The 16,452-nt window shown below is 28.8% G+C and overlaps 1 protein-coding gene and 1 long non-coding RNA gene across 3 annotated transcripts; one reads left to right on the forward strand and one right to left on the reverse strand.

The window, feature by feature from the left end:
• Positions 1 to 494: 494 nt before the first annotated feature.
• Positions 495 to 8,719, reverse strand: LOC146997204 (uncharacterized). The gene is made up of 2 exons (XR_015041009.1): positions 8,463 to 8,719; positions 495 to 761 (listed from the first exon to the last, which is right to left on the reverse strand). It is a non-coding gene; the product is annotated as an uncharacterized LOC146997204 (long non-coding RNA).
• Positions 8,720 to 8,874: 155 nt separating this feature from the next.
• On the forward strand, positions 8,875 to 14,165 carry LOC118187058 (uncharacterized). Of its 2 annotated transcripts, none has more exons than XM_085816979.1 (3): positions 8,875 to 9,018; positions 12,385 to 12,488; positions 12,759 to 14,165. In XM_085816979.1, exons 2-3 carry the CDS (start codon positions 12,388 to 12,390, stop codon positions 13,720 to 13,722), a joined length of 1,065 nt encoding a protein of 354 aa, XP_085673105.1. In that variant the 5' UTR covers positions 8,875 to 9,018; positions 12,385 to 12,387; the 3' UTR covers positions 13,723 to 14,165. The 2 variants fall into 2 exon arrangements, with proteins under 2 accessions (XP_085673105.1, XP_085673106.1); XM_085816980.1 differs by having other exon boundaries at positions 8,943 to 9,062.
• Positions 14,166 to 16,452: the final 2,287 nt, after the last annotated feature.

Raw genomic sequence — 16,452 nt, forward strand, 5'->3', positions numbered from 1 at the left:
GGTTGAAATATGCAGATTAAACTTTTATCTGTGTGATTCAAATACTTTCTCCTCTTTCCTTCTTATGAGTTTTCGTGTTACTGTTAAGACGAGATGGTTACTAGATCCTATATGCAGGGCTCTTAATCGTTGATCTTAGACAACAATTCTTGGAAAGGGATCTACTGGACGGAAATTTCGCGATTTTCTAAATGTGCTGCATGAATACGAGTCACTTTCTTTTAAAAAGTTCTCTTGCAAATCATATTTTCTAAGGCACATAAAACATGGTGGGTTTTATCATGATCAATTAATTAAATAAAAAAAAACTTTTTAACGCACTCTAGTAGTAATGCTGATGTCATAACCTTTTATTTAGGATGGGCTGAAAGCTGGATGTAGCATTTTATCAAATTTCAGAGAGCATTTTATGCTATATCATGTAATGTTTACATAATCTGTTTTGAATCTTACAACTTCTTCAACTGATGATTGTACTTATAGATGGCCAAATAAAAAGTGGCTTTCTTTATTTTCACAGTTTTCAAGAAGTATCATTTACAGTGTTTTATAATAATTTTGTACCTAATGTACACTGATACACCCAGGTGTAACTATACAAATTACAACAAAACTATACAATATTTTCCTTAGAGTTTATTCATAAACACTGTTCAGGAGTTCGAGCTCATGTAAATGGTTTCCTGTTCAGTTGCACTTGGGTAATTATATCCTCTCGAATATTCTCCATACTTTTAAAACCAGTGTAATGATGAAAAATACTGAAAATAAAATAAAAATATGAATTGCACTCAAAATTAAAAAGGACTTTACTACACCAGTAATTTTACAGGTTGTAATTCAAAATGTTTTTTGAAAACTATATAAATATGTAAAACTATATAAATATAAAAATATATAAAATGCAAGTTTTAAAAAATAAATCAGAAAATATCTACAAATTTTATTCGAATTTCGAAATGTGAAAGAAGGAATCAAGTAAGTGTAATAAAAAAGAAATATTAATAAATAGTTACTAAATTTAATTAAAATTTTGAGAGCTAAATTTTTAAAATCTGCATGTGAAATTTTTAAGACACTTGGCACTTCGGCATAATTTGAATGCTATATACATCTATATCTAATACATATCCTAAGTAGCGCTTTCGAGACACGAAGAAAAGCAAGTTAAATTTTGTCAGTCGGCCCATTTGGAACGGGAAGTATCGAAGTGTTCACGCCTTTATTTATTTTTTTTTTTTTTTTGTGCAAGGTGTACATCAAGTTTGTTTTCATATCAACGCATTAAAAAGAACATAAGTAGTACACTTACATAGCACGAAATCTAGTTTTAGTCTTACAAACTTGAGCACTCAGAAACGAAAAAATATTTCTTATTATTTTATTTACACGTATTACCTTGGCCGTTTTTTACTCTTATTTCTTTGATCTTTTTATATTTAAAAAAGAATAATTTTAATTGCTTTAGTCTATGGTTTACCTTATGGTATCATAATAGTATTATATCTATGTTTCGCTTAGCCTTAATGCATGATATTTTCAACAATTGTAGAAACTTTCGCACGTGGGATTTTCTACAGTTGTTGAAAATAAAAACGAACTTTACTAAACTTCAGGAAATTTTGGAAAATTGTACAAAATTTCGCCCGTTATAATTTTATTTCTAAGTATTAAATTTTGGATGAATGATTTCACATGAGTATCATCCCACAACGCAAAAAAATTCAGAGACTTAATTAATTGTTGCAGATTCATTTATAAATTCCCGTAAACCGAAATACTGTTGAAAATACATGTGACATTTATGATCGGATTTCGTCATTTTGTAATATGAATTTTCTTGCATACGTTTGAAATACACTTTCTAGGTTTAGATTCACAGCGTTTCAGCGCATTTATTTCATATAAGAACTCAAACTATGGTTTCTTAAAATTTACGCAAGGAAAGTGTATAATAAAAAGCAAGCAGTCTAACAATGGGAAGAGGTAATTCTTAAAATAAAAAAGAGGCTTATATTGTTACAATGCTACTTAGCACTATAGAAAATAAGTTCAGTAATAAAAAAAGTATCTAGACATTTCGCAAAATGTTTGGTATGTTTTTGAATTGAACCTAAAGAAAATCTTTCATAAATATTTGCTTTTATCTTTTTAAAATAAAAAACATGAATTATTTCAACGCGAAATATGTATTATTCTGCGATACAGACAATTATACAGGAGATAAACAAGCTTAAAAAATCTCTTACCATAATTACATTTGCAAGTAGACTGACTTAAAGAGCTTAACTTGAGATAAGTAGGTAATAATTCTAACTTATTTTCTCTAATTTCTTAAATTATAAACATATTTACATTTCACATTACAAATAATTGTAATAAATTGTACAAATTTTCTACTTATTAATCGCAAATTTGCTAAACGCAGATTAAAAATTTAGCAAATGTTTATACCGCAACACTTTCAATAACTCATTTAATTCTAAATTTGACGGCTATTTAAATTTTGTTCAAAATGCAAAATTTCAGTTAATAAAAAATTAACAAGTCGATGTTTTATAAATATTTATACTGATGCTCTGTCTGCGCTTCAGGCATTCGCCCTACCAGTTCATAAAAATCGGCTGATTAATGAAATAAAAGACTTGTTTAAAAAGGCTGAAAGAAAACATATTGTTAAATTACACTGGGTAAAAGCATGCAGTGAAATTATCAGAAATGAAAGAGGGGGGATCCTTGCTAAAATGGCTGTACTTGGGGATGAGACCGATAATTTCGATATTCAAGATTCAAGAAAAAAGACATTTGCTGAAATGGAAAACTGGATTTATACAGAATGGAATTTTTGCTGCGAGTCGTTTAATAAGAAAAAAAGAGTTAATGAAAAATATAAAGTTAAACAAGAAGATGAATATTATAAATAATGTTGATATAAATAAATTACTGACTAGTCAATGGGCGTTTCCCGGCTTATTTTAATCGGTTCCATCTACAGAATAATGATAAATGCTTAATATGTGATGAATTTGGGGATGCCAGGCACTTCGTCGATGAATGTACGCTTACCCGGAGTGCAAGAGAGAAATATAGAAAGAATTTTAAGAAAGATTTTAAAAGAAACTATTCAAATTTGAAAGATTTTGCAGAGACAATAATGAAGATTATAAATACAAACAAAGATAGAATTGGAATTCTGCACTGAGACTCAGATTTTGGACTTTATATGTTTTTTCTTACATTTTTTTTTCTGGCCAACCCCATTCTTTGATCATACAGCCGACTTGGGCCGGCTAGGAGGAACGGGGCTGTGCCCTTATAATAATAATAATAATAACAATTTCGTTATAAGTAAGACTGTGATGTACAGATTCAAGAGAATTATTTGATCAATGTCAGAACCATGATGCATGAAGAAGCAATAAATAATAAAAATCTGAAAGATTTCAGATGGTCACCCAAAAGAGTTTATTTAGTTTTTTCATGCTCTCGCTGAACTTGCAGTCTGTTTTTACACTCACTACTACTAACCCAATTCTTTTCCAATTTTAGCTTTATAATTAAGCATAATTGTCTTCGCATGTATGCCATATACAATACAATAGCAAAATTACAAACATTGAAAGGCAGCATAGCAGTATACGTTTGGAATTTCCGATATAGCCTAAAGTTTCGGCATACATTTTTCTGTTTTTTTTGTCCAGTCTTTTCTCAGTTCATGATATCAATGTTCAATTTTCTTACTAAGATGTCTTTACAAAATCTTTTTTCTAATATGAACACATTTTATTCGAATTTTTATAATTAATGTTTTGTGGGTTTACTTTATTTATTAAATATCACCCATGTTCGGGTGGAGGACTATGTTATTCAGAATTTGATGGTTCTAGGTACCGTTGTTTTCCTGCAATGCGAGAAACATGCATCATTCAGAAGATTCTCCGTTATTTAATTTCTTTATGTATAATAAAGGCGATAATATTGGTGGCAACCATAAGAAAAGTTATTTTATAGTCATTGCGCCCAAAATACCGTTTTATAGTCATTGCGCCCAAAATACCGTTTCGAGACTAATACCCCATTCAGTATTAATGTCCCTTTTGGGCTTCAAAAATATGCGCAGAGTTCATAATCAAACAACACTTTCCGTAAGCATCAAATGAAGAAAAGTATCAAAATATGAAATAGTAAAAAAAAAAAAATATATTCAGAAAGTTTCAAGATGCGAAATTCTGTAAACTTCAAGTAAAAATTGTTATATTTTATTGAAACCTATCAAAATACCTGAAGAAATAAAATGTACATCTGTACGCAAGACAGACCATTTCACCATTTATATATTTTTAAATGAGAGATAATATCAATTTAAAATATTAAGAAGATATTTTAAGATAGATTTATATTTATTATAGATTGATTAATTGCCTTGCTAATTTCTTCATCGGAAATGATGATGCATGATAATTTAAAAAGTGCTATTATTTTTAAAATCTGATAATGGAAATTTTAAAATTCATGACGTGAGAAACTAGAATTTTGATGCCTTATTTCAGACTGTTCATTTCTCAAACTTTAGATTTCGATTACCTAGCGAAATTTAAATCCTTGTAGACATGATTTATTTTAAAATCAAAGCTCGCTGCTTTTGTGATTATGCTGTCATCACAGAAACGATTAGTGTAAAAATGAAGACAGTAAAATAAGTTTGATAAATGTTTAAATTATAAGGAAGTGTTAGTTAATTAAAACAAAGCATTCCGATGGCTGGTGACCAGTGCTGACACAATGTGATTCCTGCCCAGTGCTCTGAATGTCAAGGAAGTGTTAGTGTAATTTATACGTACTTTTTTAATTATTCGCGATATGGTATATGACTGAATTTGAAGATTTTTATTCATGCAACTAAAACTATATTGCATTATACTGCAACTAAAAGTGTAAAAATACTTTGCAGATAATACTTTTGGATACTGAACCGTGCGACAAAACGTAGCATTATATTCTCTATTATCCTAAACATAAACATGGAATTATGATATTTCAACGATTAAAAAAGATTCAATTTAACATGAACTTACAAAATAAAAATAAACAAATTAGCAAATTAAACAAAATAACACATTTCACAAATAAAGCAGTTTTATCTAAATAATATTCGTGATAACTAAACGTTTATTTATTTCAAGATTTAAATTAAATGTAGTTCTATATGCAACTGTTATTAACACTATATAATGTATTGACAATTAAAAATCAAAAAGACAATCGTTATTTCAAAAGATAAAATATGATGTATGAGATTTTCATTGGAAATAACTGAGGATTTAATGAAGTGCACACAGATAATAATATTAATAATTAAACTATTAGGTATTATTAACATTTAAAGAATAAATTTTATTAGTAGTAATAGCTCCAATATATGTATTGTCAGTAAACATAATTCCATATTAAAAAAAATTATGTTTCTGGAAAATGGTTGCAGGTCAAAAAAATTATTTATGTAGCGACGATTTATAATTGCCATCAACATAAAATGCGTCCGAATACGTATATTTGTTACAATGTGCCTGACGTCGTCAAAACACCTCTTTTTATATTTGCCATAGACTGGTCGTCGTACAACTTTGTTTTCGTCAGAAATACCCAAGTTTCTTCACTCAAATGCCTATTGATCAAAATGCAGCATGCAAGAGTGGTTAAAACGTGCTTTAACACTGTTTTTACTATTACAAAAGCACTCTGCTCCAGATGATATACTTTTATACATTCCTTCTAGAAAATAAAGAAAATATCCTTTTAGAGCCGAATTCAGTTATTGCAAGTTTCATGCACATGGGAGCATAACTTCCCTTTTGAATAAAGGTGTGTATCTATCAACATTAAAAGGATACTTCCCCCCCCAAAAAAATTAAGACACATTGGATTTCTCCTTAAGAAATAATGTATTAAAATAGTTATCTTCAACACTACTTAATATATTAACTTTAAAAACAAACCTTGTAAAATCATGCTTTTAAAAATAAACTTTTTGATCTTTAAATATGTAACTATAAGTAATCAAATTTTTAAATGCATTAATAAATAATTAATATTATTAATAAGTATTTGTATAATAGATATTACGGAGAGTAATTTTGAATGAAGCATAGATTTCATAATAATTTTTAAAGTATTTCTAATCAAAATCTCGAATAAATATTATTTTAAAAGAACAAATGCATGCATATATTATCAAAAGGTTAGTCTTTCTGTTTCTTACTAGATAATATCTTCCATTTTAGTATAAAATATCTCATGAACTAAAAAAGCAGCTGAAGAAATTCAAAGAATGCAAAAGGTTTGGTTACTTAAGGAATAAGGGAAATGCGAAAACAAATATGCATTCGTATTTGCATAAATTAGTTTAAAACTAATACGCAGAAAAAACAGTCCGTTTACATATCTGAGATTTCTAACATAAAATAAGAAATTAATTGCAAGAGGAAAAAAGTGTAAGAAATTTTCTTGAAATCATAGAAACTTTTATTAAAAATTGTAAAAGCCTATAAAAATTAATTTTGTGTGAATCAAAGTACAATATAGCGTTAGAAGAATCTTTAAGCAATTCATATAAATGATTAATTAAATATATCATGAATAAAATACCTTTAATTTATATTTACCTTTAATTTAATTTATATTAAAATCAAACTGAATGAAATGTAAAGAATAGAAAAATATTATTAAGAACTCCACTTATTGTTTTTAAATCGTTTGTTGATCAATAACAAGCAGATTTAATTTGAAAGTTGCGTTTTGACGGATGGCAACATTCTGGCGAGTTATATTTCCACAACTCGCAAAACATTACTTTTAAGTAGCCGTTATTTTTCATTAAATTTTAAAGATAAATTTCCTTACACTGGAGTGTGAAAGATAAATATGGTTAAATTGGCGAATTTTTAATCAAAATTTATTAATTTGCACAAAATACGAATTAAATTTTTAAAAAAATCGAATTTCAAAATTCAAGATTTTGGGTGTATATGTTCAGGTAGGGAACGTGTGCTCAAAATTTGATTCCGTTGTATTCCCAAAATTTTTTATTCTACTGTTTACCCACGATACAAGGAACAAGCAAACGAATAGATTCTTCATTACTTATCAATATATATTTCAAGAATCATTATTAATTGAAAAAATAATAAAGTGAGGGAAGAAAAACATACCGGAACTGACTGTAGAAACGAGAAGAAAAGTGCACTATGGCTTTTTAAACTTTATGAAACATGGCTTCAAATAATTTAGATTAATTATTTTTAAATTTAGTTTATTGTCTTCGCAAACTTACTTTAATCCTCATTTACTTAAATTTGAATGATAGTCATATTACATTTGCCTGAACATAGCATATGATCCAGGTAAATATGATTGATCAGTTATCCTCCTAGCACATAATCTACATTAATTTATTGTCATTAATGTTCATAGATTCATTTAAATCGAAAGAAATTTGCTTAAAATTGTTAATAAACGTGTAACAAAGAAATTATCTCAGTTTTTTACGTCTTAACATATTGTCATATTCTTACTTTTTTATTTTACCAATGAAACGCTTAATATCTAAATTGCAAGTTCATCGTACTAGAAAGGTACAGCCACGAAGGGATGCAAAAGTTCATCGTATCATTAGCATGAACAGTTTTATCAAAACAATTTAAAGCAAATTTCTAAATCATTTTAATAATATATATTAATATAGTGGGCAAATTTCTGATTTATCATTTATATTTCTGTTATGATAATTAGTTTACCTTCTACATAAGATATTGAGATTTTTATTATTCGTATGAAAATTTATTATTACTCGGTTAAGAAATGTTTCAATTAATAATTATTATTTCAAAATAGCATTTTAAGTTAAATTGATTTTAGTTGTTTAAAAAACTAGTTTTTAATATTAATTAAATATTGCAAAAAATTATAATAAATCTTCTGGCCAAACTATTTTTCCATTTTAATACATTTTTATTCTAAAAATAAAATATCTCTTTCAATAAAAGATACGCATTATACAGGAAATGTTTCGGTTTATAAAAACAATAATTTGCATTTATCAGTTATAAAATAGAATTCTGCAGTTAGAAAACACTATAGCATATAACCAAAAGTTTCAAGTTTTCATTTAAAAACTAAATAAAATTTAAGATTTTCAACCCTTTAAATATAAGTATTAAATATTTACCAAAATTTAAAATAAGCTAAATTAAAGAGAATTTTGAACCTTTTTCAGCTTGTTTAATAGTTATAGATATTAAAGAACTCGAGCTGGAAAAACTCTGATTTGGTATTTTCTTGTATAATTTGATCACATCAAGAAATTAATAATTATTGCACTTTTCCGTTCAGATTCTGCATATTAATAATTTCTCTGGCTAGAAATCTTAGAAAATGCTGCCGCTAAACAGTAAAGATAAGCATACCTTCCTTACTTGCAATCAGAGTGATAACATTCCCGTCTTCGGATATTAAAATTATGGTATGGCTCATCGCTGGAATTAAGAAATCTGAATCAGTTATTAAATCGTGACATTCCACGCCATACCCGCTTATCACAGTCCTTTACTTCTTTAATCCAAAGATGCTAAAAAAATCAAGAATGGTACATGAATTCGTAACATTGGAACCGAATACCAATAAAGTGTATCTAAAGCGAAACGGAAGTTGGGGTTAAGGAAGTTAAAACCACTCTTTTTAACTTTTTTTCTCATTATTTAATTTTTCTAATTCCTTTGCGTAACTCTTGGCTTCCTACAGATAGCTCTTCTTCCAAAAAAAAAAGTCTCCGACCGTAGCAAGGCTGTTACTTACAGGAAATGATGAATTTTGAGAAGCATGGCACACAGTGTATCTTTGCATGTAGGAAGTCAAATATCGCCAGGTATATATACTGGAAACAGATCTCAGAACCGGCAGAGAACCTTTCGGGTTCGATCAACCATCTTCCAGCTTTCTCTGGTCTGATATCACTTAAATAAGGTGTGCTTCTTCTATTGGATTTATTGCAATAAGGATTTGGCTAAGTATAAGTTTTTCTAATTATCTTCACTTGAAAAGCAGCTATATTAAATTAATCATTAAAGCAACTGTCATCAATTATAAAACTCTAAAAAGTAATTACTTAGTTTAATTATAAATAAACATTAATTAAATGAAAATTCCATAATTAGTTATTAGTAATAAAATTTTAAAAAATAATTACTTTGTTTAATTTTGAATAATGTAAATTAAATGAAAACTTACCGATCACTAATTATCACTAATAATAATTTATAATTATCATTAAAAATAAAGCCTAACAATAATTACTTAATTTAATTAAAAATTAAAATTTATTAAAATAATTAATGTGGTAACGAAATATGAGTTTTGTTAATTTATACAATTGGAATTCCGATAATTTTAATTTTGTTAAGTCACTCGGAAAAGCATTAAGCAATGGTATTGGTTCTATGATTTTCAATGTGCTGCTAGTTCAAAAAATATTTCCCTGCAGTAAAAATCAAATTTATGCAAAATAACAATTATTTATAATTAATTTATAAATCTGACAAATAGTTAATATTTTACAAGCAAAATAAAATTATTACATAATTACATTAATTTTTAAATAGCTGTATAATTTAAGGGAAAATAAAATACTATAATTAGTCAATAGTTGTTACAAAAACTTCTTACTAAGTCAAAGTATTTAATTCTTATTTATTAGCGATTTGCCTAATGAAATTATTTACCTAGCGCAAAATAGTAAAACCGAAAAATTACCCATTGATTATAAAGATTCTAACTACTGACTCATTGTTTTTTCAACTAATTGAAATAAAATCTTAGAAATTTTAGAAATTCTTGCTCTAAACAATTTTATGTTGTAATGAAACAGTTTGATAAGATTGAATATCCTAATTAAATGTCAAATTATTATACTGTACGTCTATTATAATTTTTAATTTCTTAATGAATCCCTATTAATTGATTGCTTTTAAGTATTAATATGAAATAGGGTTTAATAATTTGTCAGTTAGTCATGTAAGAAAATTTTGTTCTTAGCTTACGATTTAATTAATAACTCATTTAATGAAATCATAGTATTAATAAATCACGAATACAAAATGCTTTAAGTTTAATTATATATGTGAAATTAATAATTGATGTATTTCTAAATGGCAACAGAAATTGCGTTCACTAATTTTCTGAGTTTATATTTAGCAATATCTCACAGTATTAAAGTAATTGACTTAATTACTCGCCTTTTATTAGCGTATTAAAAGCAATTAAGTGTTAATTTAATATTTATATTCTAAAAAAGTGATATATAAGCGACATGTAATTGCATTAAAATTCAATTCAGAATTAAAACAATAAAAATTTTGTAAAAGTAAAAATATACATTGTTTTGTATGAATTTCATTTTTAAACATACATTACACTTTTTTATATAAAACAAAAGGGACAGCTACCGAATAATCTGAAATCAATGTACTATATTTATATCTTAATAACAAAATATTAATAAAATTATTTAATTTATATTAAAATAAGTTACTTCTGAGGAAATAAAAATTAATATAACTATTATAAAATTATTAATTCGTCTTTTAAAACTGTAATAATTAAAATTAAAATTATTGCATAAAACTTTTAAAATTAACATTTAAACTAAATAAAGAATATTTCTAATAGCTCTTACAAAGGCATTTCAATTTATTTATGAACTGTTGGAATATAGGTTTTTACTAATTACAATTTCTAACTTTATAGACTTGCGCATACTTAAGTAACTAAAAAGAGTTTTGAGTTCTTTTGCATTTTAAAATTATTTCAATAATATGTTTTCTTTCTTTTGATTCCTATCTTTCATTAAGGAAAAAATAATATTATAACTAATCTTATTTTTAGATAAAATAAATTAAATATGCTTGAAAATCAAATAAATTCAGCTAAATTTTGCGTCTAATAAGAGATTAAAAAATTGTTCTTACGTATTTTAATGGAAAATAAACAATTTACAGCACTGCAAGTTAACAGAATATGTACTAACAGATATTCTAATACATGCAAGAAGAATAAAAAGCGATTTGCAGTTAAACTAATTTCAGATGCCGATATTACGCAAATAAGAATGTAAACATTAAAATTTAGTAATAAACCCAAATAATAGCATATTCCATATAAAATCTGTAAAACATGAAATACATAAATTTCAATGTGTTTAATTCGTGCAAATTTTAAAAAGTTGTTTCAATAAAATCGTTCATGCAATGTGGAAGCTGTAATAAAAAAGCCTAATATAGATCCATTATTAAAACTTTGTTTGCCCCAGTTTATTACTACATCGCGTTAGTAATATACAAGATATCATTTTCCAATTGTGATATTTAATCCAATGCTCTCAATAATAAGAAGAAAAGAATGGAAATCAAGAATGAAAAAGACAACTTTTCAGTTCTCAGCAAAGTTAATTAAACCCTTTCTGGTTATAAAGCATAGAATTTTTATTTCCTGTTACCATTTATAATACATTCCTTAATGATTTAACTAACGCCTTCAGAAATCAATTTACACTTCCGGTTAAAAGAGGAGACATCCCTTTGCATGTTCGATGTGTTTCAGTGAAACGTGACGAATTGAAGCGAAAGTTAAATGTTGTAGTTTTTTTAATCGCTGAGGTGAAAAAGTAGTAACAGCTTTACTGACATAAGATATCCGTTTTCCTTGAGCAGCCACCTTGAACCGATTTACACTTTCCGATCAGGAAAAAGTTAAATCGTCGGATGCTTCTATTTCAAATACTTAATTTTTTATATAAAACCAATATTTAAATATACTTACTTACGAGAGGAAGAAAGCCTATTAACAAGAATACATAACAAATAATGGTTCTAAACTAGAAATCTAGTTTTCCAGCTTAGAAATTCCGAGAATATATATTTAGAAATTGTGTTGAGATTTTAATGGTATTCGGTGGAATGCATCATTTTAAATTCGAATGCCTGAAAATATACAGATTTTAAATTTTATTCATACTTGATTTTTACAATTTAAAGACAAAGAATTGCTTTTGAATTTGTTATTTCAGTAATATTCTAGGTACATTATTTTGGATAATTCAAGCGATTGGATTTCTAAAGCAAAACGAAAGACTACAAAAGTTAATTTCTTCCAAATAAACTCGCATGACAAAAAATTAGTTCCGTTATTAAATGATTACGTCTATAAATTAAAATATATTATTTAAACACCTGATAGAAAAGGTAAATTATTTAGGGTACTAAAGTTTTGTCTTTAATAGCAAATAACCTTTCCAAATAAAATTAAAATTTTTCAGTTATGGTTTATATTTTACAGAGGATGTCAGTTCCTGTGAAGGTATGTCTTTTGCTTTTGGTAGTTGCAGCATACTACGTGTCTGCAGAACCAGAACCAGAACCGGAACCACACCATCACCATGGGTTCGTAGATGCTTCTTGTTTTTTACAACTTACTTTGTAGAATGAGGTACTTAGTAGCACTTGGTAGAATAGAGAGCTCATACTAGCTATTATTAGAGCTCTTAGAATTAATTAGTAGCTCTTACTAGAATAAGTTTATAATATTAAAACTAATTTGTTTTTAGTTTATACAATATTAATTTTATTTTATTTAAATCGAGATGTAGATTTTAATTCAGACCATTTATATGAGAATATGTTCTTGTAATTACTGGTATTATATATTTGCAGGAAACAAGTTATAGTTGTGAAGGATAAGAGTGAACATCATCATCACCATCATCATCACCACAGCCATAAGCATGGTCATGATCATAAGCATGGACATCATCACAAACATGGACACGATCATCACCATAAGCATGGCCATCATCATCATCATGGTCATGATCATAAGCATGGTCATCACCATGGGCATCATCATGGTCATCATCACGCTCATCACCATGGTCACCACCACGGACATCATCACGGACATCATCACCATCATGGCCACCATCATGGACATCACCATCACCATGGTCATCATCACGGGCACCATCATCATCATGGACATCATCATGGTCATCATCATGCTCATCATCATGGACACCATCACGGACATCATCATCACCACGGTCACCACCATGGACACCATCACGGACATCATCATCACCACGGTCATCACCATGGTCACCATCACCACCATGGACACCACCATGGACACCATCATGGCCACCATCATGCCCATCATCACGGGCACCATCACGGGCACCACCACGGGCACCACCATCATCATGGTCACCATCACGGGCACCATCATGGCCACCACCATCACCATGGACACCATCATGGACATCATCATGGACACCATCACGGACATCATCACCACCACGGACACCACCACGGACACCATCACGGGCATCATCATCACCACGGACATCATCATGGTCACCACCACGGACATCATCATGGACATCACCACGGGCACCACCACGGACACCACCACGGACACCATCACGGACACCATCACGGACATCATCATGGCCATCACCATGGCCATCACCATGGTCATCACCACGGCCATCATCACGGCCATCACCATGGTCATCACCACGGCCACCACCATCATGGCCACCATCACAGAAGGGCAGATATCCTTCAAAAGGGTCTCCATGATTTCGATGGTCTCTTGGGATTTCATTTCCGCCGATAAGCGACTGAAAATTGCACGGCGGAATTTGCTGGGTTATCATCTTTTCAAAGAGCTTTTTATACCATGAAAAGCTTATTTCTTTATAGGCAACCAAAGGGGAAATCTTGCAACAAAGATCTATATATGAGCTATTGCCACGAGCACGAAAATACCATGGCTTACGTCGTGCGCATCTAGTCGGTATTCAGCTCTCCTGCTTGGTTGTCTGGCAGTTCCCGAGACTGGGTTTACCAGTAATTGGGTGTATTGTTAGTTAGAGAGGATTTGTAATGTTGTTTATTTTTTAAATTTCCTTCAGTTTCTCAATTAGCCTTTTGTTATTTCTTTCTGCTTTAAAAACGCTTCGAAATGAGCTTTTTTGTCAGGATAAAAATATTATATTTTATTGTGATGAACAAGAATTGTAAATGGTTGATGGATGAATAAAATTTGTATAAAGTTAAGCAGTTTTTTTGTGAAAAATATTCTCTCTCGACTCCCAATCACATGAAAAAATAATAATTTTCGGTGTTTAAAAAATGGAAATCAAAAAAAGTCAGTTTAGTCAAAAAAGTTCTTAAATTATAACATGGTTAGACCAGTGCCTCATAAAACACGCACATTACCTATTATTCAATGAGTGGCTATTTACTTTGTTTCATTCATTAAAGTACTACAAAATATATAAGGGAAGAAAACAAAATAAATTTAATTTACTGTACATATTTACTCAAATTATATAAATACATCATGAGCCCCAATTAGTTTAAAACTCCGAGAGCTGCTCAAGTGTCTCATGCTTTTCGGCCGAATTATATCACTCTAGTCCGATGTTTCCTACTCATTATTGACAGATTATCTCGTGTAGTCCAGTGTTGAAGGGTTCAGAAATTCTTCACTTTATAGAGCAATAATCCTTTACTGCATATTCAAGCTTCAACCTTTATTTTTCTCATTCAAAATTTCATTAATTTTAAAATTTTACAGTAAACCTTTTAAAGAAAATTTGTAAATAAATTATTCACTGATAGCTTTTCATCAAAAATGTAATTTTTCCTAATTCTACAAAAATAACTGGATTCGCAAAATACAAAATGCAATTACGCACGTTTTACCAATAACATATTTAGCTACTCCTAAACGTCCCTAGATTTTTGCTGGTATTTATTTAACTTGAGAAAAATAAACTTTCAGGTATCAGACATTTAAATAAACTCATAAATTTTTAAGAGAAAACAATTTATTACAAAATAATTAATATTCATTAAAATTTATCTACGGCTTCCTAGCTAAAATAAACAGATTCCACCACTTGAAATCGAACTAAAAGTACAACCTCTAAAACAACAACGATGGAAAAATTAATTTAGCCAACTAGTCTCTTTATTATTCCAATTAATTTTAAAAAAAGAAAATTTACTTTATTCAGGCCTATATTTTCTTTTAAAATAATCTTAGAAGATAAATAATAGCATTCTCGACGGGTAACAGTCAAATCAAATCACATTCGGACTTCTTCCACATTTACAATGCCATTCATTTTAAAATTTCATTCATTTTTAAAATTTATTTATTCAGAAATTGAAGCTTAAAGCAAATTTCTAAAAAATGTGTGATTGATTACTTAATGCTAAAATTATTTTTTTTATTATTAAGGAAGATCAGTATGCTATAATTAGCTCCAAAAACGACATTAGTTCCGAAGGTATATTAGTCTCAAACGGCATTTTGCGTTGAATCACTATAAACGGCGTATCACTTTTCAAATTACCACCAAATATTATCGTCCTGCATTATATTTAAAGAAATTAAATAATGAAAAATCTGCATGAACGTATGTTCTTTGCAATGTGAAAAAACAACGGTACCTAGAGCTACAAAATTTAGAATAACGTAGTCCTTCACCCGAACATGGACACTTGGAAGCCCGAATTTTGAATTCCGAATTTGTTCTGTTATCTTCTTCATATTAAAGCTTTAAAGAATTTTGATCAACAAAGTCAACGATTTCAAAAAGAGCAGTAGCAACACTGTATGGAATAAAGCATTTTTATCTCCAGCTCGCGAGAATTCGAAAATTCTAAAGATATGCTTTTTTTAATATTTTGTGATTTCGCTGTGAAATCGAATTTTATGTGGCGTAAGAAAAAAAGATTTTGATATTTAATAAATAAAGTAAACATACAAAACGATAATAATAAAAATATAAAAAAGGCGAGCAAAGCCATCTTAGTAAGAAAATTGAACATTGATATGATAAACCGAGGAAAGACTAAAAAAAAAAAAAAAAAAGTATGCGACACTTAACGCTGCATTGGAAATTCTAAACGTATACTACTTTGCTGCTTTTAAAATTTTTGTAATTTTGCTGATGAACTGCATATGACATAAGTGCGAAGAAAATGATGCTAAACAATAAAGTTTAAAAGGAAAAAAATTAATTACTAGGAGTGAGTGTAACAGCAGACTGGTAAACTGCAAGCTTAGCGAGAGAATGAAAAACCTTAAAAAACATTTTTGAGCGACTGTTAAAATCTGAAACTCTTTACATTTTTCATTTTTGAAAATATTTCTGCATAATCACAAAGTTGCTGGAAGTGTCCTTTCCCATGGCTAAAGAAAGCCATTGTTTCCTTGAATTCTAGATGATAAGATTCTCAACCCCTAAAACTCTTAAGAGACCACTTGTTTTTTTCAGTTGATAGAAACCCAGGTATTGCCCTCTGTGAAAAACAGTTTGGTCCAAATTGC

This window comes from Stegodyphus dumicola, chromosome 5, assembly GCF_044657685.1.
Source record: "Stegodyphus dumicola isolate Sdum_Otavi_A_Nest chromosome 5, ASM4465768v1".
NCBI classification, from domain to species: domain Eukaryota; kingdom Metazoa; phylum Arthropoda; class Arachnida; order Araneae; family Eresidae; genus Stegodyphus; species Stegodyphus dumicola.

Coding starts and splice junctions, on each gene's coding strand:
- LOC118187058 (XM_085816979.1), top strand. CDS start 12,388: ATGTCAGTTCCTGTGAAGGTATGTCTTTTGCTTTTGGTAGTTGCAGCA. Junction 12,489..12,758: donor GAACCACACCATCACCATGG/GTTCGTAGATGC, acceptor ATATATTTGCAG/GAAACAAGTTATAGTTGTGA.